The following is a 27,673-nucleotide window of genomic DNA, read 5'->3' as shown; positions in this document are numbered from 1 at the left end:
CAGTCCCCCTCACCTTCCCCCGCCTCCCCCCCCCCCCCCCCCCCCCCCCCCCCGCAGCAGCAGCCCACTCTGCCTGCTGCTGTGTTCCTAGTGCTGGGGAGAGAAGGTTTCCACATTAATGGTTCTGTGATTCCCTTAGAGTTCTCCCACAGCCTCCACGGATACTGGGAGCAGCATCCTCAGCAGCTCTGTGAGCTCTCCATGCTGAGGAATGTCAAAGCTTCCAGGAGTTTTGAAAGGGGAGGGGTACATGCCTGCCTAGCTAGGTGCAGGGCAGCTGAGTTCAAAACAGTGAGCAGAGTGGTCGCAGTGGGGATTGTGGGACACTGGGGGAGGCCAGTTATGGCGACATAACAAATGACAGTGTCTACACTGATGCTTTAACTTTGCTGCGAAAAGCTCTGTGCCTCTTGTCGAGGTGGTTTTATTTTGCTGCCAAAAGCAGCTTTGTAGTGTATTTGTGTTGTTGGCAAAAGGTAGTGTAGATGAGGCCTCATATTTGTGTAGTCCATATAAGTTATTTATTTAGGGTTACCATCCGTCCGGATTTCCCCGGATATGTCCGGCTTTTTCAGCCTTAAATGGCCATCCGGGGGGGATTTCTAATGAAGTAGAAATGTCCGGGATTTCCCCTCCTGCGGAGTGCGGCGCAGCTGATTGGACGCCTGGCCTGATTGAAAGTCGCTCGCAGCCACTAGGGCCTCCAGCAGCCAGAGTCCCTCCCCCTCCCCCGCTCCCTCCTCCCCCCACAGAGCAGCGCGGCTGTGTTTAAGTACACGTGGAGTCTGCATTTCTCCCTCTGCCGGGTGAGCGGGGGAGCAGGGCAGGCGGGGGGGGGGCGTGTAGAGGCTGCAGGGCGAGTGGGGAGCAGGGGGCACAGAGGCTGCAGGGGCAGGGCAGGCAGGGGGTGCAGAGGCTGCAGGGCGAGTGGGAAGCAGGGGGCACAGAGGCTGCAGGGGCGGGGGGGTGCAGAGGCTGCAGGGCGAGTGGGAAGCAGGGGGCACAGAGGAAGCAGGGGCGGGGGGGGCAGAGGCTGCAGGGCGAGTGGGGAGCAGGGGGCACAGAGGCTGCAGGGGCGGGGGGGTGCAGAGGCTGCAGGGTGAGGAGGAGCAGGGCAGGCAAGGGCATAGAGGCTGCAGGGGCTGCGGGGCGAGTGGGGAGCAGGGAAGCACTTAGCAACCCCCAACCAAGATCAGAGCGGGAGGGAGGAGGGGGAATGTGGGGTGCTCAGAGGAGGGGGCAGAGTTGGGGCAGGGACTTTGGGGAAGGGGTTGGAATGGGGGCGGAGAAGGGGTGGGGTTGGGGCGGGGCCGGGGCCGGGGCCGGGGAAGGGGCGGAGTTGGGGCAGGGCCGGGGGCAGGACCGGGGCCCCGTGGAGTGTCCTCTTTTTTAAATGTTTGAATATGGTAACCCTATATTTATTGGTTAAGAAGTTTCATTGTGGAAAAACTAAACTAACTAAGTAAGCAGCATTCAATTGTAAAGTTTGTGTCATCTGTAGAACTGTACACAGGTAAAAGCCTTCTAGTTTTTGCTTCAGAAGTGCTGAAAGCTCTCCCAAAATTAGGATCCTCAGACAGTTTTGAGATTATAAAATTAAACATATTATAGATGAAATGTTAATTCACACTTCACATTGCATTAAAGAAATGCACCAGCTACAGTATCTGATTAATCAGTTAAATAACTTACCCCACTTATTGGCCTGATAACTAAGTTTACCAGACCTAATTGAAAAATACCTGTATCACTACAGCCCTAACAGTTATGCACCCTTCAGTTAAAAAAATAAATAAATAAAAATACACAGCTGTGCACTGTTTATGTAATAAATCTAATCATAACGTTGTTAATGTTTCAGATTTGATACATTTCTGTATCTGTTTTCTTCTCTCTCTGATGTATAGTCCCTTTTATCCTTTTCTCTTATGTTCCTTACCATGTGTTCTCTACCTTCTATTTGCTGTTGTCCCTCAGATTTTTCACTCCTCTCTCTTCCAGGTCAGTGTAAAAATCCCCTTTTCTCCCCCGTCCTTACTCACAGCCACTCAGATAGTTCCTCATCAGTTTATGCCCACCCTCTTATACATAGGGTTTAAAACCCACAGAAGACTAAACGACGACAAGGGGATACGTTGTCTAGGGCAACAACTAGGTAAAAGTCAGGTGAAATTAAAGGCTGCTCTCACTCTCAACCCCTCTGTCTGCAGGTAGGAAGGAATATAATCTCCCTGTTTAACCCACATAGATCCTCCTGGCTGCTGCAAGGGTGGCAGTGACAATAGAGAGTGGTCTTGGCTAATCTACTCTTTCCCTGTCTCCTTTTTTTCAATCCTCTCATTATCTGCCTTTACTGCTTTTGCTCAGAAATTTCGTACACATAAGTAGAGGGAAATGGATCTGATTCTTGAAAGTTTTACTGCTACCTATAAGGTTTCAGATAGGAGCAGTGAAATTGATCATAGTACTGTGTATGTCAATATGCAGTTTTTACCAAAGCTATGAGCAGTGGCACAGGCACTTGTGCAGTTTGTCTGCAGACTTAAATCCATGCAGCAATGCCTTACACTTGCTCCATGTTCGGAAACTTCTATTTGCAACCGTAAGGGCTAGAAACTTACTTTAATTTCAGTGATAGCTTTGGGATCTCCAGAAGTTGATGGCACTTGCCCCCAATTTTTGGAAATTTTCCAAGACAAGTGGATATTTCAAGTGGTGTATATTACTATTATTACTGCATACATTCACAAAGTACTTATGACCATGTACTATTCTTTCTTTTTCAGGCACCAGAGGAAATCTTACGCCACCTGCAAAACATAGTAGACTTCGGAAAACACGTCATGAAACAGTTTTTTGGGGAGAAATATGTTCATTATGGGGTAATCATTTTATCCTTTAACTTACATAGTTTAAGTGCTTATCCGTTAGTCTTTTTAGAAACGTTGTATAGGTAAAGTGATTTTGCTTGATGCAAGGTATGCAGACCTTTTTGTGCATGTTGTCCATATAAGATGCACAGCTTTGACCAGAGCTCATGCTCTGCACTACATTGTGATCAGATCACTAGATTTTGCCCCATGGATTGAGCCATTGAAGATTATCAGTTTGGAAGTATTGGTGGGGGTGGGAATGAAAGCTTTCATGCCTCTAAATTGGTTCATATGTGGAAGACTCAGCCATCTGAGGTGGCTATGTACCGTTTTGCCACAGATTTGGTGGGAGAGAGAAGAGATCTGGTTATAGCGGTTGCCCTGGATTACAGGGCAACGAGGGCTCTTGTTTCCTGGTGGGCCAGATCAAGGTGGCTTCTTAAGACCTCAGGCCTGGTCTACACTACAAGTTTAGGTCGACTTTAGCAGCGTTAAATCGAATTAAGCCTGGACACGTTCACACGACGAAGCCCTTTCTTTCGACTTAAAGGGCCCTTTAAACCGGTTTCTTTACTCCACCTCCGACGAGGGGATTAGTGATAAAATCGGCCTTAGCAGATCGGAATTGGGGTAGTGTGGACAGAATTCGACGTTATTGGCCTCCGGGAGCTATCCCACAGTGCTTCATTGTGACCGCTCTGGACAGCACTTTCAACTCAGATGCACTGACCAGGTAGACAGGAAAAGCCCCGCGAGCGTTTGAATTTCATTTCCTGTTTGCCCAGCGTGAAGAGCAAAGGTGACCACGCAGAGCTCATCAGCACAGGTAACCGTGATGAAGTCCCAGGATCGCAAAAGAGCTCCATCATGGACCGAACGGGAGGTACGGGATCTGCTCGCCATATGGGGAGATGAATCAGTGCTAGCTGAACTCCGTAGCAGTAAAAGAAATGGAAAAATATTAGAAAAGGTCTCCAAGGCCATGAAGGACAGAGGCCATAACAGGGACGCACAGCAGTGCCACGTGAAAATTAAGGAGCTACGGCAAGCCTACCACAAAGCCAGAGAAGCAAACGGAAGGTCCGGGGCAGAGCCGCAAACTTGCCGCTTCTACGCGGAGCTGCATGCCATTCTAGGGGGTGCAGCCACCACTACCCCAACCGTGTGCTATGACTCCCTCACTGGAGAAACACACAGGGAAGAGGGTTCGGGATACGAGGAAGATGAAGATGGAGGTAATGTAGATAGCTCACAGCAGCAAGGAAGCGGAGAAACCAGTTTCCCCAACAGCCAGGATATGTTTGTCACCCTGGACCTGGAACCAGTAACCCCCGGACTCACCCAAGACCCTGAGGGCACACAGGGGACCTCTGGTGAGTATACCTTTGTAAATATTACACATGGTTTAAAAGCAAGCGTGTTTAATGATGAATGATTAATTTGCCCTGGCAATCGCGGCCAGTACAGCTACTGGAAAAGTCTGTTAACGTGTATGGGGATGGAGCAGAAATCCTCCAGGGACATCTTCAGAAAGCTCTCCTTCATGTACTCCCAAAGCCTTTGCAAAAGGTTTCTGGGGAGGGCTGCCTTATCCCGTCCGCCATGGTAGGACACTTTACCACGCCAGGCCAGTAGCACGTAGTCTGGAATCATTGCATAACAAAGCATTGTAGCGTATGGTCCCGGTGTTTGCTAGCATGCAGACAACATCCATTCCTTATCGCTCTTTGTTATCCTCAGGAGAGTGATATCATTCACGGTCACCTGGTTGAAATGGGGCGATTTTATTAAGGGGACATTCAGAGGTGCCCGTTCCTGCTCTGCTGAACTGAAATGTTCCCCGCCGTTAGTCACGCGGTGGGGGGGGAGGGGTGAAGTGATCATCCCAGAGAATTGGGTGTGGGAGGGGAGGGGGTTAGTTGGGTTTGTGCTGCATGTTAACCCGGAAACCGCAGCCCCTCCTTTTACATTGCAAACCCATTTTAAATGGCCAACCCAATTCATGCTTGATATGGGAAATGAGGGTGCTGCTGTTTGAAACCATTCCCACATGTTAAGAAGGTTAAAAAAGCCCAAAGACTGTGGCTTACCATGGCTGCCTGCAAGCCGAAATCTGTTGCCTGGCACTGCGTGAGTGATCTCTCACACGAAACCGGCAGGCCCTCACTATAAGAGGAAAAATGCGACCTTGTAACGAAAGTACATGTGCTGTGTAATGTGAACAGCAAAATCTAATGTGAAAGAGTGTACCCATTGTTCTCTAAAATGTGTCTTTTTTTAACCACCTCTCCCTTCTCCTCCACCAGCTGCAAATGTTTCTTCTTCACAGCGGCTAGTGAACATTAGAAAGAGAAAATGGAGGACGCGGGACGATATGTTCACAGAGCTCCAGATGTCCTCCCACGCTGATAGAGCACAGCAGAATGCGTGGAGGCAGTCAGTCTCGGACTACAGAAAAGCGCAATATGAACGAGAGGAGAGGTGGCGGGCTGAATCGCGGGATGAACAGAGCAAGTTGCGGGCTGAAGATGATAGGTGGCGTCAGCTTGCAGACAGAAGGCAAGAGTCGATGCTCCGGCTGCTGGAGCATCAAACTGATATGCTCCAGCGTATGGTTGAGCTGCAGGAAAGGCAGCAGGAGCAGAGACCGCCGCTACAGCCCCTGTGTAACCAACAGCCCTCTTCCCCAAGTTCCATAGCCTCCTCATCCAGACGCCCAAGAACACGGTGGGGGGGCCTCCGGCCACCCAGTCATTCCACCCCAGATGATTGCCAGAACATCAGAAGGCTGGCCTTCAATAAGAGTTAAAGTTTTAAAATGCAGTGTGTCCTTTTCCTTCCCTCCTCCCCCACCCATCCCGGGCTACCTTGGCAATTATCCCCCCTAGTTGTGTGATGAATTAATAAAGAATGCATGAATGTGAAGTAACAATGACTTTATTGCCTCTGTAAGTGGTGCTCGAAGTGGGGAGGGGAGGGTGGAGTGGTTGGTTTACAGGGAAATAGTGAACCGGGTGGGGGGAGCGGAGGGTTCATCAAAGAGAAACAAACAGAAGTTTCACACCGTAGCCTGGCCAGTCACAAAACTCGTTTTCAAAGCTTCTCTGATGTGCACCGTGCCCTGCTGTGCTCCTCTAACCGCCCTGGTGTCTGGCTGCGCGTAATCAGCTGCCAGGCGATTTGCCTCAACCTCCCACTCTGCCATAAATGTCTCCCCCTTGCTCTCACAGATATTGTGGAGCGCACAGCAAGCAGCAATAACAATGGGGATATTCTTTTCGCTGAGGTCTGAGCGAGTCAGTAAGCTGCGCCAGCGCGCTTTTAAATGTCCAAATGCACATTCCACCACCATTCGGCACTTGCTCAGTCTGTAGTTGAACAGGTCCTGACTCCTGTCCAGGCTGCCTGTGTACGGCTTCATGAGCCATGGCATTAAGGGGTAGGCTGGGTCCCCAAGGATTATGATAGGCATTTCAACATCCCCAGCGGTTACTTTCTGGTCCGGGAAGAAAGTCCCTTCCTCCAGCTTTCGAAACAGAGCAGAGTGCCTGAAGATGTGAGCATCATGTACCTTTCCCGGCCATCCTACGTTGATGTTGGTGAAACGTCCCTTGTGATCCACCAGGGCTTGCAGCAGCATTGATGCCAAGATAGGGATATGGGTTCCATCTATGGCCCCACCACAGTTTGGGAATCCCATTGCAGCAAAGCCATCCACTATGGCCTGCACGTTTCCCAGAGTCTGATATAACCAGGTCTTTCATTGCCCTGGCAACTTGGATCACAGCAGCCCCCACAGTAGATTTGCCCACTCCAAATTGATTCCCGACTGACCGGTAGCTGTCTGGCGTTGCAAGCTTCCACAGGGCTATCACCACTCGCTTCTCAACTGGTGAGGGCTGCTCTCATCCTGGTATTCTGGCGCTTCAGGACAGGGGAAAGCAAGTCACAAAGTTTCATGAAAGTGCCCTTACGCATGCGAAAGTTTCGCAGCCACTGGGAATCGTCCCACACCTGCAGCACGATGCGGTCCCACCAGTCTGTGCTTGTTTCCCGTGCCCAGAATCGGCGTTCCACGGCATGAACCTGCCTCAGTAACACCATGATTTCCACATTGCTGGGGCCTGTGCCTTGTGAGAGGTCTATGTCCATGTCAATTTCCTCATCACTCTCGTCGCCGCGCTGCAATCGCCTCCTCGGCTGGTCCGGGTTTCGCTTTGGCATGTCGTGGCTCTGCATATACTCCAGGACAATGCGCGTGGTGTTCATAGTGCTCATAATTGCCGCGGTGATCTGAGCGGGCTCCATGATCCCAGTGCTAGCTATGGCGCCTGGTCTGAAAAAAGGCGCGAAACTAGTATCTGACGGACCAGGGGAAGGAGGGAGGGAGGGAGGGCCGAGTGACGACATGGCGTACAGGTACAGGGAATTAAAATCAAGAAAGGTGGCTGTGCATCAGGGAGAAACACAAACAACTGTCACACAGAATGGCCCCCCCCAAAGAATAAACTCAAAACCCTGGGTTTAGCAGGCCGTTGATTTCACGGAGGGAGGGGAAGCAAATGAATACAGAACAAATCTATTTTTTACATCTTAAGCTGGCAGCCGACGGTGCAGCATGACTGATCGCCACTGCAGTACGATGACGACGGATACCAGTCGTAATATACCATCTTCTACCAAAAGGCAGGCAAGGGGCTGCTGCTGTGTAGCAATGCAGCCCCACGTCTGCCCGCCCCACGTCTGCCAGCACCCAGATCGCCCTCGGCCTCTTCTGGGTGCTTAGCAGAAAATACTGGGCGATTGGCAGAAAATAGCATACTACTACTGATAGCCATCATCATCGAGACAGTTGCATGTCTGCCCAGGTGCCCATGATTGACAGCCACTGCAGTACGATGACGACGGATACCAATCGTAATATACCATCTTCTACCAAAAGGCAAGGGGCTGGTGCAATGCAACCCTACGGCTGCCAGCCCCACGGCTACCAGTCATGCTGCACTGTCTACCGCCAAAAGGCAGTTAGCTGCTGCTGCTGTGTAGTACCACGTCTGCCGGCACCCAGATGACATATGGTGACGGTGAGCTCAGCTGATCTGAGCGGGCTCCATGCTTGCCGTGGTATGTTGTCTGCACAGGTAACCCAGGTAAAAAGGCGCGAATCTATTGTCTGCTGGTGCTCTGACGGAGGGGGTGGGGCCTGACGACATGTACCCAGAACCCCCCGCGACACTGTTTTGCATCATTCAGGCATTGGGATCTCAACACAGAATTCCAATGGGCGGTGGAGACTGCAGGAACTGTGGGATAGCTACCCATAGTGCAATGCTCCGGAAGTCGACGCTAGCCTCGGTACTGTGGACGCAGTCTGCCGATTAGAGCACTTAGAGCATTTTATGTGGGGACACACACAATCAGCTGTATACAACCGATTTCTATAAAACCGGCTTCTATAAATTCGACCTAATTTTGTAGTGTAGACATGCCCTCAGACATGAGTAAGACACACAGGAGAGATTTGTGAAGAAAATTAAACCTCTCATTCTAGAATGTTGGTTGTTGAATTAAATATTTTTACCTATGTAAATCTTCCATTTCAGTTGTGAAAGGATAGCATTAATTGACCATCCTCAAGCACATGAGCATGAGTTTAGAATACTCTATATCTTCATGTCCAAAATTACATTAAAAATGAAGTCCCATTCTGTTTCAATAGGTTTTTATGGCATAGAAGTTACATCCATGAGTTTTTATGGTACCAGATTCAACCTGGTGCTACCTGTTTTCACTGTTTATACTGTCATGAATTACTGGGACTGTGGCACATCCAGCTCACTGAAATGAGACAGGGGTCCTGTTGAAAAAATAGTATATGACCATATGTGAAAAATGTGGGCGACAGCTGTATCTTGAACTAATAGTCTGTATCTCTTTCTGTATGATTACTATGATACTTTCTGCTATACTGGAGGCAAAGAGTTAACTCAGTCCTGGGAGGTTTTACACATTACTAGGAAGCCAAACTGTGACTTGAATTCAATTGTTGATGCTCATAAAATGTCTGTTTGTGAAGTGGGGGGCACTGCCTTTGGGTCAAACTGAGAGGCAGGGATGCAGTCTGCCTCACTGGCAGTCCAAATGCCTGAGGCATGAGGGGCCTACTTAGACTTGCAAGGAAAGATATAGGTTTTGGTAAGAACATGTATAGGCATTTTTATTTAATTGTTTCCCTCTTTGGTTAAATAAACGGTGGTTTGTTTTGAGCAAACTGGTTACTGCATTTTCATCCTGATCACAAATGCTAAAGGGAAGTCTACCATGGTGGCCATGACCCAACTGGGCCTGCTGAGGACATGGCTGGTGAGGACGGGTGCTGTGAGCTTGCAACGTAGTCTAAAAGTGGGGTGAATTAGAGGGATTCCACTGTAAGAGAAGTACAGGCCTGTCCCTTGGAAAGGGTACCCGTGGGGTGATTGAGTGAGGGATTGGTGACTGAGTACACCCCTGTGTTCACATCCTAAACACGATTGTAATAATCTTGTACAAATTATGCTGTGTGATATATCATTTGAAAACTAGTAACTCACTGGTCAATAATATCATGGTAAAATTAATGTAGCAACATTACATGTAAAGTTATGAACATACGCTGAAGTTATGACTGAAATGTGTTTATCAGACAAATCTGGGGAGGAGGCAAACCAGTGTCTCAAAGACAAAGGACAAGGCAACACTTTTAGCCAGATGTCATGAAAGTTGATTGGCAATCATTTTCAAGTGGCCATTCTTTGGCAGCAAAGGAGGGCAGAAACAGATGGCTTTGCATTTTAACAAACAGCAGCTTGGAACCTCTTTCACCTCAAGAGCCCATGTCTCCATCCTCACTGCTGGAAAGAACTTTATCTAGGGGTGACTCTCAGGAAAATGCATTTCAGAGGGTGACTGGACTATAAACAAGAGGGGTAAAAACACCCCAGGAATGCTCTCTCACTCTTTCACCTGAGAAGACAAAGGAAATAGTCCTTTGGGGGATGATCCTGACTTAAAAATTTGGTCAGCAGTGTTGCTGGGAACCTGTGGTAAGAATTTTACCTTGAACCAAGTCTGGTTTCTTTAGTTACTAGTTTATCTTCTTTTCTCTTGTAACCATTTCTGACTTCAATGATTTATATTTGTACTCACTTAAAATCTGTCTTTGTAGTTAAACTTATTTTATTCTTTAATCAAAACTAATCCAGTGTTGTGTTTAAACTGAACGGTTTTAGCTGAAGTAGCAAACTGTTGTACATTGACCCCTTACAGGGGCTATGGACCTCTAATAACTTAACTGCCCAGGAGAGGGCTGGACAGTGCGGAACACACTTTTTGGGGAAAATCCGGGACTGGGAGCATGTTGGGGGTCACCCTGAAAGTAGTAACCAAGGTTGGTGGAAGCTAATGTGTGACTGGAGTGTGGCTGGAAGGTGGCAGCTATACACAGCCACTCAGGGTGTTACCTGCAGGCTGGAAGGCTGTTTGTGAGCGGCACAGGTGGAAGCTACAGCAGCAAAGCATTGTGAGGCACCCAGGGTTGCAGGGCAGGTGGTGACACAACCCCTCACTAGTCTGGATTGGATCCCGGAATGTCAGAGGGTCAAAGGCATAGCTCGCCCTGAACCATAATATCATGTAATTAAAGACTATCGTAGTGCATATGTAAAAAGGAGACAAATTAAGGCAACATTAATTCTGGCATTTCCTAACTTTGGAGTGTTTGACGTTGCAACCTAAATAACATTATTTTAATGTAGCTTTATTGTATGTAATGTCATATAGATTACAGGAAACTATTTCACAAACATTTTAATGGTTGCATCTTAACTATTTTATTGGGACCCCTTTTTTTGTTCTGCATATAAAGTCTTAGTTACCATGAGCCTGAAAATGCAAAGCTTAGAAGGACCAATTTAAAATCTCTAAAAAAATATTAAATAGCCTTTCTAGACACAATGACACAATTTTAATGTCTCTCGTGACCTTCTGGAGCTATAAGTGAATGCTGTATGTCCAATTCTGAAGGGAGAAAGCTCCCATTTCTATCCTGCTAGGGTTATGAGTTCTGTTACATAGGTAAATAATATCCTTTCTGGACCCTGACACAATTTTTGTTGTCAGGAAATTCTATATTTGAGGGCAGAGGAAGGTAAAAACATTTTCTGGTAAGTTGATTTAAAAAAACAAAACAAAACCCTGAAATTGCTTAGAATAAATTCCAGTGTAAGAGTATTTATGGTAGGGGGGAAAGTTTAGGTGAGGTAGGATAGTGTTGTGGTTAAGATACTTGACTCTGAGATTCAGGAGATATGGGATAATTCGTAAGTTTGCTATAGACTAAGTGTTCTTGAGCAATTCACTTAATCTTGCTGCACCTCAGTTCACGGTCTGTAAAATGCGGATGATACTTTGTACTTTACTAGGATATAATGAGGATAAATGTATTACCTTTTGCAAGGTGTTTAGATACTACAGTGACTGGAACCATAAAAATACCAAGATGGAAAAGGATATGATAAAATTACTTAAGACCTGATTCTTCAGTTAAGTCACCTGGGTATCATTTCCATGTATGGAGGGCATGGGGAGCGGCGCGGGTGGGAGAGAAGGGTTATTGCCTCTAAAGATTGGCATTGTCAACTTTATGTTTATATGGATATAAATTTTAGAAAAAATTGGCTTTAAACATCATTATTGTTCCACTGGCAGCTTTATGCCTTAGATAAACATAGAAGGAACTAGAACTACCTGTTTTCTTGGCTCTGTCTTGTGAGTAAGCTACTCATTTTTGTAAAATAAAAGCTCAGTGGAGCTTGCAGTATAAATAGGGCACTAGTTTTACTTTTTATACTGTAGTAAAATCTTGTCTTTAATTAAAAAAGGCAGATTTGGAATATATCTATTGAACAACAAAACAAAAAGCTAAAACATTTAACACTGCTAGGACACAACAGGGACTAAAAGCTGTTGGCTTCTTTCATACCACATATAGCTAAATCAACTCCACAATGGGGGCTGACTTCTGAACACTAATAACATAAATACATTCCAAAATACAGTATTAAACTCTGCCCACTCTTCAAGTCTACCTTTAATATAGCCCAGTCTCTTTTGGTGTGGAAGAGGAGACACAAATGTAGTAAACCCTAAATCTAAACTGCCAAATTAGGGAAAATGTTGTATTTGAAACTTTATGTGGAATTACAATTCAAGTGGACTGTGCAAATGGTTTTAATGCAATCATTTCAGTAAAATAAGAGAATACTATTATATTATGAGATGATACACAAACTCCAGATTGTAACCATTCATGCAAGAGAATTAGAGTACCCGTCTAATACTTATTAGCACAAGGTCAGAGATGCAATTTTCTTTTATTATAATTGAGATAATGCAATTATGAATGGAACCCTGCCCGACCTGTGATACATCATTACTTAATCTATTGTAATCTATCGTTTTTGACTTCAAACTTGTTTTGTAAGCATGGGCTGCCCAGCCTGTTTCCCAGTGTGGCATGTTGGAGGAAGGGGTCTCTTCCTCACCCATCTCTGCCCTCTTTTTCTACGGAAGGATGGTTAATCTTCAAAATGTCTGGCTTCTTTTTGCTCTTTTTCTGGCTGATGAATTTAGCCTGGGAGAGCCTAATATTTTTAGACTTGTAATCCATTGCCTCCTTATTTCAATTCTTTGATAACTGAGTTGCTTCCATGAGTGAGGAGATCAGATCTAGTTACACTACAATCTATAAGTTCCTGGGCGCTCTTTGATTGCTGTGCTAAATCCTTAAATACAAGAACTTTGCCAGTTTATAAGTATAAGTTTATAAGTACAAAGACAAACTGATTTGTTACTTTCAGAAAATGCATAATGTTCCTGTAGTTGCATGAAACTGACAAACTGGCAAAGGGCTTTTTCTGTGTCTCATGCCAGGATATGGTATTGCTTATCTGGTCTCCTCAGACACTCAGGGTAAGATGAAACTTGTACTGTTTTATAGGATTGAATAACAAACAAAACTCTCAACCAAACAAATGGCTTGTTATCAATTGAACTGCAGTGAACTTATGTAACGTTTTGACCCACTTCGTTGACACCCATCCAAAATTTTATGTATTTTTGTGTATTTCCATGTAAAATTTTATTTGAAGATATTTCCTTTTAAAAGAACCTGTCTGTTTAAAATATTAAAATTTTGTGTTTTAGGAAGTTGTTCAGCTACCTTTGGACTTCGTAAAACAGCTTTGTTTAAAGATCCAGTCTGAGAGGCCAGGTAAGGATCCCATTGCTATAATTAAGATTCTTGCATTCAACTACAAAATGTTCAGTTAAATTGCATGAGAAAATTTTTATTTCTAAAATCTGAGAAGGAAAAGTTTTTTGATAGACTAAATATCATTTAATCATTGCTGTTGCCTAGTACTTAAAGGGACACCGTCAACTTGAAAATCAGACTCTTTGGAAATGTTGTATCTATTGTAACTAAATTACTATCCATGAAAAAAACACGAGGGAGAAATTGTTTGTTTAACATGTGCATTTGTAAGTACTTTGTGTAGTCAGGTTTTTTTCTTTGCTAAAAAGACCTTTACAAATAGTAATGGGAACAGAAAACCTGTTTTTCATTTTTGTAATGGAATTAAAAAAAAGTGGACATTTAAAGGTAACTGTGCCTTGGAGTTGGTTAGTTGCAAGTAGATGTTTGTTTTCAATACTTTCGTTTGAGGCTAGACATTGATAATATCTTACGTAGTTTTGTTTCTGCTCTACTAGTGAAAAAGTGTTTTATGTAAAATGAACCAGAATGTGGAAGTTGACTTGTATCTATTGTCACCCATAATTTGGCATTCATTTACTAAGAAGCTTGGGTTTTGAACCCTTTATCTGTAGTCTGCATGAAAACTGAATCATAAGTGTTGTTCAGCTTCCTTGTTTCCACAATGAAATAGTATGACACTTGTGAAGTAGATTTTCCTAGAAAACTCCTCATATGTCATATTCTAATCCCTACAGGGGAAAATTAAAAAAATATCCCACTTCTTACTGATTCTTCTTAGGCTCTTGGGTTTTGACTAGTGCAGTCCCCTGGAGAATGAGATGATACTAAAGTCTATGTAAGATAAGACATTATACTTTATGGTGCCTTCAATCCAGAAGAACTGGAATTGCTTTATAGATTAAGTACAGGACTCTCTGTACTGTGTTGCTGAAATGGATCCACCACTGGGGGTGGAATACAGAGCACAGTTTAACAGTGCCAGTAATATTACACAATAGTATTAATTAGCCTGGGAAATGAATAATTTAACTGAAATTACAGGAGAAATGATGGTAGGCTGCATTAGTTACTAGAATCGGAATTTAGCCAGGATGATGGGATCTAATCCTCTCATTTCTAAGGGGGGGGGGCCCACACAGTCAGAGCTCTCAGAATTTTCTTCAGAGTTCCTATCCTTGCACTGACTGATACTGTGGGCTTGTCTTCACTACTGGGGTAAGCTGACCTAAATTAAGCTACTCCAGCTACATGAATAACGTAGCTGGAGTCGATGTAGTTTAGGTTGACTTATCCCAGTGTTTTCACTGTGCTGTGTTGACAGGAGATGCTCTCCGGTCGACTTACTTACTCTTCTCGGGGAGCTGGAGTACCAGAGTCGACCGGAGAGCGCTCCGCTGTCGATTTAGCGGGTTTTCACTAGGCCCATTATATTGACACCATCTGCATCGATTGCAGCAGTGTCGATTTCTCTGGTAGTGAAGACAAGCCCTGAGTCTTATAAGACACTACCACATGCTATGGTTGTATGACAGCTTGATGAGGTCAAGTTCAAGTTGGGAAAGCAGTTTTGTTTTTAACAGGGAAATATTTCCAATCAAACCTCAATGGCTTTAGAAGTTTTTCATACAGTATATCTTTCTAAAAAGGCCACCTAATTTAGGTGGGAATCACTGATGCTTGAGATTTATGGGTCAGGGTCCCCCATCTGGCATGAGGTTTCTACTCACACGTCCTTTATATTAAAGCCAGTCAGAAAGGTGGCAGGTTTCCCTGGATATACAAGGCTTGCTTTTGACTCTCGCCCATCCCAGCTGAGTATGCAACATCTACTTGACTTGAAGCTAGCGATGTTGCCATTTCTGACTTTTTTCAGTGTTCTGATGTATTTTAATGTACTCAAGTCTCCTTCAGTTTTCTTCTGATTGTGTATTTTTCCTTGTTATTCCACCAGTATTTTCTTTTTGATCTGCTTGCAACAAACCTTCAAACAATTTAGTGTTTGTTCATTAGATTAAAGTAATTAAGCTAATCTTTGTAGAATTTACTCCTTTGTCATCCTTCCCCCTTCTTAAAGCAAAGGATTTTTGTAGTTTTTGTTGAAAGCTGTATTTCAGTGGCTGTGCTTTTAGTTGGAAGAATCATAGGACTGGAAGGGACCTCAAGAGGTCGTCTAGTCCAGTCCCCTGCACTCATGGCAGGACTAAGTATTATCTAGACCAGTGGTCTCCACAGGGCCGCCCAGAGGATTCAGGGGACCTGGGGTCTTCGGCGGCAGGGGGCCCCTGCCGCTGAATTGCCACCGAAGACCCGGCACTTCGGCGGCGGGTCCCGGCCCGGAAGGACCCCCACCGCAGGTCTTCAGGGCACTTCGGCGGCGGGTCCCGGAGCAGAAGGACCCCCCTGCCGCCGAACTGCCGCCGAAGACCCGGAGCAGAAGAAACTCAGGGGGCCCGGGCCCCGCGAGAGTTTTCCGGGGCCCCTGGAGCGAGTGAAGGACCCCGCTCCAGGGGCCCCAAAAACTCTCGTGGGGGGCCCCTGCGGCAAATTGCCCCACTTGCTCCCCCTCCCACCCCCCGTCGGGCAGCCCTGGGTCTCCAACCTTATTACGCCCAAGATCACTTTTTGAATCTAAGGGCAACCCAGGATCTACCCCACCCCTTCCCCGAGGCCCTTCCCCTTCCCCAAAGCCCCGTCCGGCTCACTCCATTCCCCCCTCTCTCCATTGCTCGCTCCCCCCAACCCTCACTCCCTTTCACTGGGCTGGGGCAGGGGGTTGGGGTTCGGGAGGGGGTGCGGGCTCTGGGCTGGGGCCGAGGGATTTGCAGTGTGGGAGGGGACTCTGGGCTGAGCCTGGGGCACAGGGTTGGGGTGCAGGGTGCGGGCTCTGGGAGGAGGCTCCGGGCTGGGGCAGAGTGTTGAGGTGCAGGCTCTGGGGGGGGTCAGGGCTGGAGCGTAGTGTTGGGGTGCAGGATGGGGTTTGGGGTGCTAGTCTGGGAGGGGGCTCGGGGTGGGGTTTGGGGTGCAGGAGGGGATATGGAGTACTGGCTCCAGGAGGGGGCACAGGGATAAGGGTTAGGGTGTGGCCTCTCACTGCGCAGCACTTACTTCTGGTGGCTCCCGGTCAGCAGTGGGCGCAGTGAGGCTAAGGCAGGGTCCCTGCCTACCCTGGCCCCACACCGCTCCTGGAAGGGTCCAATGCGCCCCTGCAGCCCCTGGGGGAGGTGGTGAGGGGCCCATGGCTCTGCGCGCTGCCCCTCTCTGCAAGCATTGCCCCTACAGCTCTCCTGGCCAATGGGAGCTGTGGGGGCGGTGCTTGCAAGCAGGAGCAGCACGCCGAGGGAGATCCCTGGTCGCTTCCGTGAGTGGGCGTGGGGCTGGGGTAGGCAGGGAGTCTGCCTCAGTGGCAGCCACACTGCACTGCTAGAGATCACAATCGACTGGGCAATTCTCTAGGACTGGTTGGTGACCACTCATCTAGACCATTCCTGACAGGTGTTTGTCTAACCTGCTCTTAAAAATCTCTAATGATGGAGATTCGACAACCTGCCTAGGCAATTTATTAGTGCTTAACCACCCTGACAGTTAAGAAGTTTTTCCTAATGTCCAACCTAAACCTCCCTTGCTGCAATTAAAGCCCATTGCTTCTTGTCCTATCCTCAGAGGTTAAGGCCACCTTTTTGCTGCGGTTGTTTTCTGTGGACTCTCAGCCTGGACTTCAGGAAGTTTCTGCTGCTTTGGAGAGGGCTTCTGTAGGAATTTACTGTTTGTTTTGGAAGCGTGATGTCCGTGTGAATCCTACTATAGGTGCACGTGTGCAACATGCATGTGAGATCATAGTATTTTGGATGGTTATATCCATCAGGACAGCGCATATCCCTTCTGCCTCCTCATTCGCATTCAAAAGCATTCTCCCTCGACCCTCCATTTGATCACTCCTACTGCCTATGGCAGCAAGACAGAACCTAATAAGTATCTGACCTGCTATTCTTTAGTTACAGTGAAATTATTCAGAATTCTCTACTAGCTGTACAAAACTACAACAAAAGGAACTCAACCCATCTGAATTGATTTCTGATGGTCGGATGCTCCTGTACAGGGTGGCACAACCTCAGCTGCCCCTGGCAGACTCTGAGTATTCGAGCTTCAAACCCTGGTACTGAGAGTGCCATAATCTCAGTGCTGCCCTCACAAGAAATCTGTTCCTTCTCCTCATCACCAGGACATACATACCTCTATTCCCCATACTTTCTTTATCCCAAAAAGAAAGGGAGCGGGGGAGAGCTTCATCCTCTCCTAGAGCTGAGGGGACTCAACAAATATATATGCCATCTCAAGTTGTGGATGGTAACGTTTGCCTCAATCTTTCCATCTCTTCAGGCTAAAGACTGGCTCATGGTTCTCAACTTGCAGATCCATGCTTCCATGTACCCATGCTTCCTGATCACAGGAAGTACAGCAGATTCACATTGGGTCTAACCAATACCAGTACACTGCCATTCAGACTCCTTACAGCACCAAGAGTCTTCATGAAATGTCTAACGGTGGTAGCAGCACATTGAGACAGGGCATCCATGTCTATCTGTATTTAGATGATTGGCTGATCAGAGGCAAGTCCCAGAAGGAGACTGCAACAGCCCTAGAGTATGTGCTCTCATTGTTCACCCAGCTAAGTTTCCTTGTGAACTAAGAGAAAATATCTCAACCCATTACAGATGATATAGTTCACAGGGGCTATGATCAGCTCTCAACTAGCAAAAGTCTGTCTCCCCGAGGACGTGTTCCAGTCCAGTTGATAATAGATTACCCAAAGGCAAGTCCAGTTAAGATGGTACTTACTTATCCCAGGACTACTAGGCTACATGTTGGTGTATATACATGATGCCATTTGTCCAGCTTCACCTGTGGCTCCTATAACTTCATGTGGTGTCAGGACCTCAGCTGAAGAAGAGGGTCACGGTCTCAGTCAAGCAAGAACCTAGTTGGTGGTTATACTTCAAGAATGCCTGAAAGGAAATTTGATTCTCTGTACTCTCTCTGACAGTGACATTCTTCATGGATGCATTAGGAACTGGGTGGGGACCCCATCTGAACCACTTGCAGATGCAAGGCACCTGATCCCAGGACATCTTGAATCTCCACATAAACTTCCTGGAGCTCAGGCCCGTGATACTGGCTTGTGTAGCACTCCTACCCATCCTACGGAATTCCATGGTGAAGATATTGACAGACAATACATCTGCAATGAGCTACATAGACAAGCAGGGATGAGTTGGTTCATCACCCCTCTGCCAGGAAGCAATCAAGCTATTGATGTGGTGTCAACAACATAGAATACCCTATAGGCTCTGCGCCTTCTGGGAGTCAGCAACAGCCTGGCATACTTCTTTAGCAGGCATTTAGTAACCCAACCACTGGTGGTCACTGCAGAAGTCCATCATAGGGCCAATATTCTGTCAACGGGGGATTCCCACAATAGACCTTTTTGCTACCAGATACCTAGGATTTGCTTCAGAGGAGGCATGAGTCTGGGTTCGTTGCCAGAGGCATTCCTGCTACAGTGTACTCAGGCCTCTTTTTATATGTAATTCCATAGATTTCCCCCCCCCCCCCCTTCCCCTTCCTCCTGGACCCCAAGGTGACATCCAAGGCCACAGTAATCCGTTTTACTGGTTGAGGATAGTTATCTGTCAGACCTATTGCAGATTTGGCCTCTCAACTATTTCCCAGCCTGTCTGAACATAATATTCCAGGATTGTGGTCAGATACTGCACCTAGACCTGCAGTCATTGCAACTGAAAGATTGGATCGTGGTTGGTTGAGCACTACTGCTAAGAATTTCATTAATTTGTTAGGTCTCCCAGAGCAAAAAGCCATCCACAAGGAAGACCTGTTTCTCAAAATAGAAAAGGTTTTTCGTACGGACAGTGCAACACAATCAATGTCCAGAAGTGGCACTGATACTGAGGATCCTTCACTACTTGCTGCCCTTGAAGAATGTGGATCTAGTGGTCAGCTTCCAAGATCCACCTCACAGCAATATTGGCGAGTTGTGCTCATTCTTCTCAGTTCTTACTTGACAGTATCCATCGTACCTGTGCAATGTTCTTTCTGGTTACTGTCACCTTAGCAAGGTGGGTCAGTGAACTCCAAGCCCTCATGGTTGGAGCTCTCTATAAATTCTTTCATAGAGAGACAGTTATGCTGTGATCACATTTCAAGTTCCACCATAAGGTGGTTGCAGAATTCCACCTGACCCAGTCAATCTTTCTCTGCCTTCTTCCCAAATCTCCACAGGGGGGAAAAGAAACGATATACACTTCATGCCTCCAGAGCCTTACTCTATTACATTGACAAGATCAAGCCTTTTAGTTTGTCTCCTCACCTCTTTGTAGCCATAATCTGACCAAGGCCATCTATTCTCTAAATGGATCACACCTATTTCCATTTTATCAGATAGCTAGGGAATATCTCCCTCTGAATGTTGTGACTTTCTCTGACAGAGCACAGACAGCATTTTCAGCCTGCTTCAGGAGTGTACAGTACCTGAGATCCGCAAGGCAGCAAAGTGGAGCCACCCAGTGACCTTAATCTAACATCATGCCCCTGACTTAGCAACTGGATCAGATGCCACATTTGGGAGATCAGTGCTTCGTTCATTATTTGACTAATGAAGCTGAAACTCCTCATTCCCACCATCCAGTGAGAAGACTGCTTTCCCGTCACCTACAGTGGGATCCATACTGATGCATACTCAAAGAACGAATAGTTACCCTACAGCAGGGGTTTTCAAACGCTGTTTACAACATCTCCATCACATTTACCCTGCAGAGTAAGTAATAGTTCAGTCTTTTACATGGATAAAGCATTAGCATGGTTGGGCAATTAGGAAAAGCTTCCCAACTGTCAGGGTGGTTAAGCACTGGAATAAATTGTTTAGGGAGATTGTGGAATCTCTATTACTGGAGATTTTTAAGAGCAGGTTAGGCAAACATCTGTCAGGGATGGTCTAGATCAGGGAAGGGCAAACTACAGCCCACAGGCTGAATCTGGCCTGTCAGGGCTTTCAATTTGGCCCGCGGGATTGCCTACCCTGGCCTAGCGCCGCTCCTGGAAGCGACCAGCACCACGTCCCTGTGACCCCTGCAGAGGGCTTGGGGGAGGGCAGAGAGCTTCATGTGCTGCCCTCGCCTGCAGGCACTGCCCCCCACAGTAGGAATAGGGAACTGCAGCCAATGGGAGCTTTGGGGGTGATTTCCACAGGCAAGGGCAGCGCGTAGCAGAGCTGTCTGCCCCACCCCACCCCCAGGAGCCACTGCCAAACATGCTGGCCACTTCCGGGAGTAGGGCCAGGGCAGGCAGGGAGCCTGCCTTAGCCCCGCTGCGCACTGCTGCCACCCCGGAGCCGCTCGAGGCAAGTGGCGCTGGGCCAGAGCCTGCACCCCAACCCCCCGCCCTGAGCCCCCTCCCGCATTCCACACCCACATCGTACTATTAAACAAGAGAATACCAATTGAAATTTATTAAAGATTTTTGGCTGTTTCAAATTTTCAAATATATTGATTTCTATTACAACACAGAATACAAAGTGTACAGTGCTCACTTTATATTATTTTTTATTAAAACTATTTATACTGTAAAACTGATAAACAAAAGAAATAGTATTTTTCAATTCATCTCGTACAAGTACTGTAGTGCAATCTCTTTATCATGAAAATGTAACTTACAAATGTAGATTTTTGTTTGTTACATAACTGCACTCAAAAACAAAACAATGTAAAACTTTAGAGCTTACACGTCCACTCAGTCCTACTTCTTGTTCCGCCAATTGCTAAGACAAACAAGTTTATTTACATTTACGGGAGATACTGCTGACTACTTCTTATTTACAATGTCACCTGAAAGTGAGAACAAGTATTCACATGGCACTTTTGTAGCTGGTGTTGTGAGGTATTTATATGCCAGATATGCTAAACATTCATATGCCCCTTCATGCTTTGGCCACCATTCCAGAGGCCATGCTTCCGTACTGATGATGCTTGTTTAAAAAAATGTGTTTAATTAAATTTGTGACTGAACTCCTTGGGGGAGAATTGTATGTCTCCTGCTCTGTTTTACCCACATTCTGCCATATATTTCATGTTATAGCAGTCTTGGATGATGACCAGCACATGTTCGTTTTAAGAACACTTTCACAGCAGATTTGACAAAACGCAAAGAAGGTACCAATGTGAGATTTCTAAGGATAGCTACAACACTCGACCCAAGGTTTAAGAATCTGAAGTGCCTTCCAAAATCTGAGAGGGACGAGGGTGGAGCATGCTTTCAGATGTCTTAAAAGAGCAACACTCCGACGTGGAAACTACAGAACCCAAACCACCAAAGAAGAAAATCAATCTTCTGCCGGTGGCATCTGACTCATGATGATGAAAATGAACATGCGTCGTTCTACTCTGCTTTGGATCGTTATCAAGCAGAACCCATTATCAGCATGGACGCATGTCTTCTGGAAAGGTGGTTGAAGCATGAAGGGACATATGAATCTTGAGTGCATCTGGCACGTAAATATATTGCGATTCCGGCTACAACAGTGCCATGTGAACGCCAGTTCTCACTTTGAGGTGACGTAAACAAGACGTGGGCAGCATTGTCTCCTGCAAATTGTAACCAATATTGTTTGTCTGAGCAATTGGCTGAAGTAGGACTGAGTGGACTTGTTGGTTCTAAAGTTTTACATTGTTTTATTTTTGAATGCAGTTATTTTTTGTACATAATTCTACATTTGTAAGTTCAACTTTCATTATAAAGAGCTTGCACTACAGTACTTGTATTAGGTGAATTGAAATACTATTTCTTTTGTTTTTTACAGTGCAAATCAGAGTGGATTTGATTTAAATCATGATTTAAATCACTAGTCAGGAAGATTCGATTTAATCCTGGATTTCTACATAAAAGTGCATTCTTGTTTGTTGGTATAACCTTAATACATATTCTTCACAACTCAGAGATAGATGAAACCCAAACTGGGTCTCCTTTACGGTCTGCTGCCATTACAGGTTTTTCCTTCTAGTGAGAGAATAGTATGGTAGGTCTCAAATCAATGAAGGCTACACTCGGAAAGACCTCAAGACTTCTGGAATGTGCTGCTCAAACAGATTCACTTTTGTATCTACTGCCTGTCCCTCCCTTCTCACGTTTATCTTCAGACTTCTTCTCCTTGTCCAGATCTATTCCGCCCCCAACAATCTTCTATTCATTGAACTTTTTGAAACTTTGCACTTTTAGAGAGAGGTAAGGGACTGACTGTGTGTACACAAATTTGCAGAGGGACAATAGGGTTGAGGTCTGTTATTTCTCACCTCTGTATATTTATTTATTTCAAACATTTTTGCTGTTATCAAGCATGATATCTCTGGAGACACAAATCCACAGCTTGAGAACTGCAAAACTAAGCATCTCTGATGGTATCTTTTAGACTGAGCACTGAGTCCTATTGGGTAGATAGAAAGATTAACCTAGATAATCTATACAGAAGCCCCTGGAACCCCATAAGATTGGGTCCCTAATCCATGAACTATTGGAACTCATTTACAAAACTTTTCTTAAATATTACATGAATATATTATCTAATACTATAGAATTAGAATTTATAATCCCTATTCCATGATGAGATATCTTTGAGCTATAATGTAGCTTAATTAAAACTATCCTTAGATAGGTTTTTTCCTCAAAAAGTATTTCATGAAAAAAATCTGTTTTTTTTTTATTTTTTTAATTCTTTTTAAATTGATTTTTATCCATCTGATTAAAATATTGTAATAAAAAATAAATATAAAGTGAGCACTGTACACTTTGTATTCTGTGTTGCAGTTGAAATCAATATATTTGAAAATGTAGAAAACATCCACAAATATTTAAATAAATTGTACTCTATTATTGTTTAATAGTACAATTAATCGTGATTAATTTTTTTTAATCACTTGACAGCCCTAGTTTTAACTACTATAACATCTAATCAGTTACTCCTGAGGGCATTCTGCACCACAAAATTAAAAAATCTGTGCCAAAATAATTAAATGTGGAGGCTCCAGCATGGCATTGGGAAGCACAGGCCACTGGCTGCACAGAGGTGGGAGATCACTGTGCAGCTCCCCTCCACCCTGGACATGGACTCAGTGGTGAGGCTGCACCGAACCATGACACAGTGCAAGGATTGGACCTGCCCCAGAAACACCCCCGCTCCATGCCAGGTGCATCAGGTGTGGGCAGGCAGGCTCAGCAAGGCAGGATCCAAGTGTGGAGGGGCTTAGTGTGGGGGGCTACAGGTGTGGGTTGAGAGGGTTCTGTGGGGGGCAGGTCAGTGGGGGATCTGAGTGCTGGGGGGAATCTGGATGCACAAGGGCCTATTGGGGGTTCTGGTGCAATGGTAGTGGGACTCTGCAGAAGGGGTTGGGGTGCAGTGGGGGACTGGGTGAGGGGAAATATAGAGCTCGGCGGGAGGGTGTCCAGATGCTGGGGGAGTGGGCTCTGGTATTGGGATCCAGGTGCGGCTGATTGGGGCTCGATGGGGTGGGATCTGGGTGCGAGTATCTTGTCGGGGTGATCCAGGTGCAGGGGGAGTGGAGCTCATTGGGGAGGGGGGTGTTCTGAGTGTGGGAGGTGAGGATCGGTGGGAGGGTCGAGGTATGAAGAGGTCTGGATGCACGAGGGTTGGGTGGATGGAGGAGCAGCGCCCTGTACAGGGATTGCCCCCCCCCGCCAGCTGGGGTGTGATGGGTCAGGAGGGTGGGAGTTGGCAGTTTGCAGCTCTGGGAGAAATCTGGGGGTGGGTCTGAACCAGCCCTGATGCCGTGCAGGGGAAGAAGTCCTGCCCAGCCAGGGCTAGCAGCTGAGCCCGGTACAGGGTTGGGAACGGGTCTTCGCCAACCTTGCCCCATAATGATTAATCTTTCTGCCGGCTGCTCTAGGCACCCGGAACATACTGCTGGGGAGTCTCGCATGACTGCTCTTGTGGCTTCCCTTTCCTTCTCTGTCAGAAAGTCATTTTTCTGTGGGGAAGCAAAGAAATCTGCAGAGGACATAAATTCTGCGCATATGCAGTGGCGCAGTATCCCCCCAGGAGTAACATTCAGTAGACAAGTGGTAAAATACCTTTGCCCTGTCTGAGTGCTGCCACTAGGTCTACATCCTGTGAAACTGCAAAAGTTGGTAGTAAAATGATGGGGGATATCCCATTGATAGTGACTTACTTTTGAACTGACCAATTTTGATTTATCCTTCCAGTATAAAAAAGCCTAAGGAACTACATGGCAATTTTATACTTAGTACTTGACATGGAGTTAGATTTGGTGGAAGAATCAGCATGTCATCAGCCCCTGTAATTTTAGTGGTTTTGGAACAGCCCTGTTTTTTTGTTTTTGTTTGTTTTTTTGTATCCCTGACTTGATGAATATTTATTGATCAGCCCTCTAAAGCAATTTTCTTATCTGTATCCTCAGAGACAAGTTAGGAAGAAGCTGGATTTCATGTAAACATGTAACAAAGAAATCATCATTGTCTCTTGGGTCCTAGCTACTGCTTATACACTGAACCTCATTTTCTCAATTTAGGAAGCTTTTCTGGTGTAGTAAAATTCTGTCTAATTTCCCTCTTTCTCCATTTTTCTTTTTCTGGAATGCCTGCTGTCAGTATAATTGTCCCATAGCTGCAGTGTTTTCCCTTCTCCATTAAGAATCCGGCTCTGAGAGATGTAATGGGTCAGAGTCCTAGGGACTGACGAGTGTGTGTCTGGGGTGGGATGGGAAGAGATGATTAGGTAAAATTCCATTACACTTTGTGTAAGTAAGCGACGCTCTGGGCCTGGTGTCATGACTCCAAGAACAGTCTTCAAACAGGAAGTGGACACTGTTTCTGAAACCGGAACTATGTCGTGGTTTATTAAGATGTGACCATTTTCATTTTGGAAAACAGTTGTGTGTGGCTTCACTTCAGAAACGCCTCCTGTGTTTGAAAAGGCTGGTGATGAGGAATGAATAATCTGACTGCATGGAAATAATATTAGGCAATTTATGAAGGATTAGGTTTTTGTTTCCATGTAATTTGTGATGACTTTTAGAAATAAAACTGAGTAAGTTGGATGCTCCCAAGAGTGCAGTTGTATTCTGGTATGAATGTTGGGATAGGTGTCTAATCCCCTCTTTCTTCAGTAGTGCTCCCTCCGAAAGTGTCCTTTCTTGTTAATTTCTGTAACTGTTCTGTTACAATATGTCATGCTGTTAGATTCTTCAGTAATTAAGAGAAGTGTGGCAGAATATGCTTCTCTTAAGAAAATTTAGAAATTATTTCTAGCACTCAAGAAAATTCAGCTGTTCGAGCCCTGTCTTTCTATTGATCACTATACACTAGTAGGGATGCTGCATTTGGTGAGCACCAAACAGATAATTATTAAACACTGGAAGAATATGCCCTGTCTATGCTATACCTTGTAATTGTATTTGAAACTGTCTATTATAAATATGATTATAACCTATCACATTTGTCATATAGTTTGTGTCAACACATTGTGGTTACCAATGACATTGAGAAACCATACTACAGACCAGCACAAACTTACTTGATCACAGCCCCCTTCCTTGTGTCTGTAGTAGTTGATGCTACCCCTTCTTCCCTCTTTCCCCCCCTCCCCCCGACCGTACAAGTACATATACCAAACTATCCAACACTGCATAGGAAAGTTAGGAAGTATGGCAAGAGACCACACTTGCTTAACCAGGAAATCTTCAATGATCTAAAAATCAAAAAACAAATTGTCAAACCAACCTGATAGCTTTCTTTGACAGGGTAACAAGACTTGTGGATGGGGGGAAGCGGTAGACATGGTATATCTTGACTTTAGTAAAGTCTTTGATAACTGTCTCGCATGACTCTCATAAACAAACTAGGGAAATGCAATCTAGCTGGAGCCACTATAAGGCTGGTGAAAAACTGGTTAGAAAACTGTTCCCAGAGAGTAGTTATCAGTGGTTCACAGTCATGCTGGAAGGGCATAACGAGTGGGATCCGATCAGTTCTGCGACTGGTTCTGTTCAATATCTTCATCAGTGATTTAGGTAATGGTAGAGAGAGTACACTTATTATGATCTGGACAAACTGGAGAAATGGTCTGAAGTAAATAAGATGAAATTCAATAAGGACAAATGAAAAGTACTCCATTTAGAAAGGAACAATCAGTTACACACATACAAAATGGGAAATGATTGCCTAGGAAGGAGTACTGCAGAAAGGGATATGGGGGTCATAGTGGACCACAAACTAAATATGAGTCAACCGTGTAACACTGTTGCAAAAAAAGCAAACATCGTTCTGGGATGTATTAACAGGAGTGTTGTAAGCAAGCCACGAGAAGTAATTCTTCTGCTCTACTCCGCGCTGATTAGGTCTCAATTGGAGTATTGTGTCCAGTTCTGGGTGACACATTTCAGGAAAGTTGTAGACAAATTGGAGCAAGTCCAGAGAAGAGCAACAAAAATGATTAAAGGTCTAGAAAACATGACCTGTGAAGGAAGATTTAAAAAATTGGGTTTGTTTAGTATGGAAAGAGGACTGAGAGGGGACATAACAGTTTTCAAGTACATAAAAGGTTATTACAAGGAGGAGGGAGAATAATTGTTCTTAACCTCTGAGGATACGATGAGAAGCAATAGGCTTAAATGGCAGCAAAGGAGGTTTAGGTTGGACATTAGGAAAAACTTCCTAACTGTCAGGGTGATTAAGCACTGGCATAAATTGCCTAGGGAGGTTTTGAAATCTCCATCATTGGAGATTTTTAAGAGCCGGTTAGATAAACACCTGTCAGGGATGGTCTAGATAATACTTAGTCCTGCCATGAGTGCAGGGGACTGGATTAGATGACCTCTCAAGGTCCTTTCCAGTACTGTGATTCTATATGCAGTAGCAGTGCTTCACTTGAATCCGTTTCAGCTTCTTTGTTGTAACTTTGAGATTTTTTTCCTGTGGCACTAATAAGCCGATGATCCATTGCAATCAGAGCAAAACCAAAACTGTGATTATGGTCCATGCTTACAATTAATTGTGCACCGCGTCATAGCAAATGGATTAATCTGTCAAAATGTACAGCGACATCTGGAGTCAAATGCACAGTGCCATCTAAGGACCTGATATGTCTGCAGGAATCAGCTTTGCTAATTATTCATTGCTGTTGATAAAATGTGCACTGTAAGGTGCTGGTTTTTTTTGTTTGTTTGTTTTGGTTTTTTTGTAATCCTAAAGCTTCTTTTGCCCTCCTAGAATACGCTCCTTGCCCACCCAGAGGGGTCCGTTCTCCAGTTTGAGAACCTTTGCACTATCTGATAGTAAACTGTTGAAATCTGGAAGAAGAAAAAAATCTGTGTCCTTCTGGAGAGGAATGTTCTTTCTGAGACAGTGTCTGTAGAAGTGTAGATTGTATCAAAACGGGACCAACCCTCTT

General features: G+C 45.4%; 1 protein-coding gene across 4 annotated transcripts in view; it reads left to right on the top strand.

Annotated features, from left to right (window-relative positions):
* IPPK (inositol-pentakisphosphate 2-kinase) overlaps window positions 1-27,673 on the top strand; it is a 103,548-nt gene that overhangs the window by 58,152 nt on the left and 17,723 nt on the right. For 3 of the 4 annotated variants that reach the window (XM_005309337.5, XM_042861720.2, XM_065551265.1), the window contains 2 exons: window positions 2,787-2,882; window positions 13,116-13,182. In XM_005309337.5, coding sequence (XP_005309394.1) covers window positions 2,787-2,882; window positions 13,116-13,182 — 163 coding nt within the window. The remainder of the gene's footprint in view (window positions 1-2,786; window positions 2,883-13,115; window positions 13,183-27,673) is intronic. The other variant, XM_042861721.2, reaches the window with a different exon arrangement.

Source organism: Chrysemys picta, chromosome 7 (assembly GCF_011386835.1).
Source record: "Chrysemys picta bellii isolate R12L10 chromosome 7, ASM1138683v2, whole genome shotgun sequence".
Lineage (NCBI taxonomy): Eukaryota > Metazoa > Chordata > Testudines > Emydidae > Chrysemys > Chrysemys picta.
The sequence above is the reverse complement of the archived record's forward strand: the minus strand, read 5'-3'. Positions and strand labels throughout refer to the sequence as shown.